This window comes from Hibiscus syriacus, unplaced genomic scaffold, assembly GCF_006381635.1.
Source record: "Hibiscus syriacus cultivar Baekdansim isolate YM2019G1 unplaced genomic scaffold, ASM638163v2 tig00112495_pilon, whole genome shotgun sequence".
In the NCBI taxonomy this organism is placed as follows: domain Eukaryota; kingdom Viridiplantae; phylum Streptophyta; class Magnoliopsida; order Malvales; family Malvaceae; genus Hibiscus; species Hibiscus syriacus.
The window spans coordinates 518,074-523,381 of record NW_024063345.1 but is presented as its reverse complement, the minus strand read 5'-3'; the positions used below and the strand labels follow the sequence as shown (position 1 = coordinate 523,381).

The following is a 5,308-nucleotide window of genomic DNA, read 5'->3' as shown; positions in this document are numbered from 1 at the left end:
ATTTTATAAAAATTAAATTATAAATTTTATTGTTTTAAAAAACTTAAATAAAAAATAAAATATATATATATATATATATTTTAAAAAAACTAAGGGTAAACTATATATTTAGTTGCCCAACTGTCAAGTAGATTATGTTTTGGTCATCCAGATATTTTACTTTTAAAAATCATTACTAACATTACATTTTAGTTTCATTTTTTTCATACACCATTAAAAACTTAACAGAACTGTTGATGTTATATTTATTATTTTTTTAATAAAGACAAGCCATTACTTGTTTGGTGACACAATAACGTCACTGTTAATTTTTTAACTGAGTGTTCCAAAATGAAATCAAAAAGTAATGTTAGTGATGATTTTAAAAAAATAATTGGATAATCAAAATGAAACTAAAATATTAGTTGGGTGACTAATTACGTAGTTTATCCAAAAATTAGATAGACAATAAATAATTTACACGACGTCCAATGTAACAGATTAATAGCTGCGATGCGGTAGAAGTTACAACATTGGCATTGTAAAGTCTCTTTGTGACACTATAGATTTTCTTGACATCTGCCAGAACCGCTTCGCATTATATAATGCTCATGACTCGGCAGTTCAACGCGGTCGCGTCCTGGACAAAATCTGCACAGCTGATTTAGTACTTCATCTCACAACTGGAGCGGAACAGGTTATCCAACAAAGAATTGGAACATGTTTGGTTCTGATCTCAAATGCCATCTTCAGTTGTGGAAGAAGTCCGAAGGTATTGAAGGAGGACAACACTGCTTTGCAACACATTTGTACTGTGGCCTCAAAAGAAAAAAATGCATACATTTCAGCTATGCAAGCAGAGGAAAGAAACATGATGTTCCTATTGCGTTTTCTTAGTATAAATTTGATGCAACCTATCATATTTTTTACCTTGTGCTGGCTGTATTTCTCCCTGATTGCCGGCAAAGTCGAATTTTTGTTGTTACAGCATAGTCTATGAAGATCCTTAACACACTCGAATAGATCAGACGGATTATACAGTGTGTAATGCTGCAAGGTAGAATTCTGCACCATGATAAAAAGAGATCAGAACAGTAATGTCAAGAAAATGTGTCTTTTTAACAAGAAAACAATCATGAGTGTCACGAACCCAAGGTTTCTTTGACGGAAGAAGTATAAATATGGCCAGGAAAATAGCTGATGCAGCAATAAGTGATGGAGCATAGCAGAGCATACTGTACTCGAGGAGAGAGAGCTCAGCAATGTAGTTGGCCATGCACTCTAATTGCATCAATGGAACCTAATCAGACGCCAGGGCAAATCAAGGAGTTAGGTGCATAAAACCAAAGGAAATAATTAATGTTATTCGGACTTGGGTGTGAGTGTTTGTTACGAATACGTCATTTTACTAATTTTCAGAAAAAAAAAACAATATTTGTAGTACCTCATCGATCCCTTGAGCAGCACGAACAAAACGTCTGATTATCATATGAAGATCAAAAAGTTAATTCAAGAACAGAGATCGTGAAAACCCGAAATTACATTTGAAAATAATGTGCTAAAAGAATGACCTTAAGAAGCACTTAGAAGTGGGGGCAGTCATTTCAAACTTCAAGTAATTCAAAACAGATGATTCCATCTCTAGAACCTGTTTCAATGGCATATTCAGATTTGATAAAGTAGCATCAAAGGAACTTGTAGTTCAAATAAGAGGCCAAAGCCGAACCTCATCCTTGAAATATGTGTTATCAGTGATGTAGCAGAACTCCTCCACTTGAGGGGCGCAAATCTCCTCATATTTGCTGATAAATTGAACACTCTAATGTTAAAAATTAGAAAAATTACATATGATCCTTTGTTATTTGGACTAAACATGCTTTGTATGTATGTGTCAACATGAAATACTTTAAAACAAATGTAGTAGTGTGCTATTTCTTACGCAGCAATCATCATGCAGGCAACACCAAGCAGCTGCAGCTGCTGCCTGTTCATCATATTCCCCGAGAGGTACCGATCTATGTAGTTAACGGTCAAATATAATGTATCTGGAACAAGCCTATACTCTTCAGCCACCTGCATTTCAAATTGAATCTTGGAAATGTTAAACGGATGAAGGTGATGGCACCAGAGATTATGCCAACAGAAGACAGACAGTTTAGTCTTGGTGTATTGGATTCTAAATAACCATATAACTCCATGAGTACACAGAAAATTACTTCAACAAGCCAATCAATCAGTATTGCACGCATACTGGAATTTATGTCTTTCTGAATTGTCTCCATGAAGTCCGTGGAAGGTCTTTTCTTCAACTGAAAAACCAAAAGAAATAAGAAATTTCAGGAGCAAATCAAAATCAGGAAACAGAATCAAACAGGTTACACTTCTCTATGGACATTTGAATTTTAAGATTCTTTCCATAAAACTTCTTTTGTTACTTGAACTGGGATGTAAATTTCATAAGTATACGTTCAACAGGGGTGTCTTCGATTTGTTTATGTTTTTATGCTAATGTTTCTTAGTCAAAATAGTGTTTAATATCATACATTTTCTAGTTATACCTTTAAGAACTCTGCCTATTTATTTAATCAAATCTTCAAACGTATACCTCAGATGCCCGTAGGTGCTTGTAAATATCACAAGCATATGTTGCACAAAGCTGTGGATACATGTAGTTGTCATCAACATCCATTATCTTATTATCGGTTTCCTTGCCGTCGTCAAAAACTTCTCGATTGCAGAATTTTCCTGCAATAAAATCAATTAAAACCAAGTGAATATATTTCAAGAGAAATCTAAGAACCAAATACATTTTCTAGAACATGGTGCTGTACCTGCTGCTTCTACTTCATGGTCCGAAATGCAGAGATTGCTGAATGTCTTTCGCTCGATGGAACCAACCGCTGAAGCATCCTGGTTGTCCATGTATTCCACCTCGGGGCTTTTGAAAGAATCACACGTGGACATTGTCTCATCCATGGAAACTGATGATAAGCCTTCTGATTTACTAGGAGAAAACTCCATGCTACACTGTACTGTTGGAGGAGGGAATACCACTTCATTTTCTGTTGGGAAAGATGAAACAACCTTGGGCGGCAAAACTGAACTGTGTCTTACGTTTGTAGGAGGAAGAACATGTCCGGAGAGACCTACGTTTGTAGGAGGTAAAACAGGTCCTGGGAGACCTACATTTGTAACAGACTGTGTCTTCCTTGCCTTTGATATTTTGTTTGAACTTGGTACCTTCAAATTTGAAATTTAAAATCAAAAGTCAAAGACTGGTTTACCCAATAACCCAAAAATATAAACATAATCAATCAAAACCACAAATTTCTACTTAAATGTAAACAGAACAGCATCCGGATACAGTTTTCTTTTTGGTTCTATGATAAAACATTTGGGTACATAGTTTCAAGTTTGCTCTAACTCTTCACTTGGCTTCTAAGCAAGAAATAAATGAATAATAATAATAATAACCCAAATCTGTTGTTCTTCTCAGAATTCCTATAATAGTAAAAAAGTTATTTGGAAAAGTTTTGAAATACCCATTAAATTCAAAGAACGTGTATAAACATAAGAATCCTACATCAATGAAAGAAAGAAGAGAAAAAGATCAAATATATAAACAAAAAGAAGTTAAGACCCACCAAAGAAGAGGCCGAAGCCGAGCTTCTTGAGCTATTTCTTTGGTTAGTTATGTTAGTGAGAGGGACTCTCTTTTTAGCCAAAGAAGCCGTGACTTTCCCCACATTCTCCGACGACGATGCATGTCGTTTGGCTAAAGACGACGTCGTCGATGAAGAAAACGACGATCGCCGATTGTTACCATTTAGCTTCGACATTTTTATCAGCTTCCTTTTCCGAAAGAGAGAAGACTACTGCAAGAAGCACTTTGGTTGCGGAATGTTCGTTCCCTTGTTTCTTATATTTTCTTAACGATGCAAAGGGCATTTCAAACTTTGAATTAACGAAATATCTTAGCCGTTGTTTCCACTCGCTAATCGTTGGGAGCGTGATATGGGGACCACTTACCCTGTTTAGAGTTCTAACAGCCGGAGTTTTTTGTTGGTCACAACAACCAATAAAAGATTGACACATTTGAAGCACAAAACCGGGGGACGAACTGAGAGGATTTGATTGGTTGGTGATTGTGTACAAAAGTCACAGCTAGGTGTGTTTTGATTCAGGTGTGTCTTTTGAATTCGAAATTTCAAACGGTCACAAGATCTGTCTTGTCTTTTTCTCAATTCTATGGTAACCACCTAGTAAATATAACAAAAATATATAAATAAAACAAAAAGATTTTGAATAATTGAACTTTTGCAGGTCTTTTTACATAGAAATCATATATGAATATTTTAGTTTAAACAAGTATTTTTTGATATATAATTTATTTTAGTTTCAAATCTTAAAATTAATTCATAAAATTTAATTTAAATTTTAAATCTTACATATAAACAGAGTCGGAACGGAGTTAAGACCAGTGGGGGCTTACACTTGAAAAATTATATTTTAGACCCTTAAAATTTTTAAAATTTTAATTTATTTATTATATATTTTTTAGAAATTCATATTAAACTTTAAAAAAAAATTAATGTTCTTAATTAAACCTCTCCCATAATTTTTAAAAATTCTAATTAAATCTCTCAAAATTTCAAAAATTTTAGTTAGATCCCAATTGTTTTGCAAAAAAAATGAAAACTAAACTCTTCATTTTTTTTTAAATTTTAATTTAAACTTTTTAAAATTTTAAGTTGACCCCCAAACTCTATCACCAAGTTCCGTCATTGCATATAAATCATAATTCTTGAAAACTAAAATATTAAATATTAAATATGAAAATAATATTAAAATATTCAGATTATATAAAATAAAATTTATGTTTTTTTTGGTTACACACGGACAACTGAATAAACGAAAAACTATAGAGACTAATTCGTTGAATAAACTGAATTAGATTTTACATTGTTTGTGTATAAAAAACCTAAAATTTAATGTAAAGTATGAAAAATAGTTTCAGAGGACGAAATTTAGGTTTAAAAACTTAAAATGAAGTGTTAAAAAATTAAAATATAACATTAGTTTGGTTTGATTAATGAATATGGAAAAAGTATAATAAATATTATTACAAATTAAATATAACACTTTGTATATGTTTTATATTCAGCGGCAAGATTACCTTTATTTTTGTAATGAGAGAGTGAGGCCGAAGCCAGTTTTATCAGCCCCTTAAACGTTTATGAAGGGGGGCCATTAACATCTCTAAGTAAAATATGAACCAAAGATACCGGTGGTTGGTCTAAAACAGAAAACAGCTCATCTTGTGGAGCAA

At 33.0% G+C, this 5,308-nt stretch overlaps 1 protein-coding gene across 1 annotated transcript; it reads right to left on the bottom strand.

Moving 5' to 3' along the window:
• Positions 1–592: 592 nt before the first annotated feature.
• LOC120180384 (cyclin-A1-1-like) lies at positions 593–3,891 on the bottom strand. The gene is made up of 11 exons (XM_039185715.1): positions 3,624–3,891; positions 2,811–3,219; positions 2,585–2,724; positions 2,196–2,288; positions 1,919–2,052; positions 1,706–1,781; positions 1,551–1,627; positions 1,424–1,457; positions 1,130–1,279; positions 910–1,044; positions 593–791 (listed from the first exon to the last, which is right to left on the bottom strand). Exons 1-11 carry the CDS (start codon positions 3,816–3,818, stop codon positions 729–731), a joined length of 1,506 nt encoding a protein of 501 aa, XP_039041646.1. The 5' UTR covers positions 3,819–3,891; the 3' UTR covers positions 593–728.
• Positions 3,892–5,308: the final 1,417 nt, after the last annotated feature.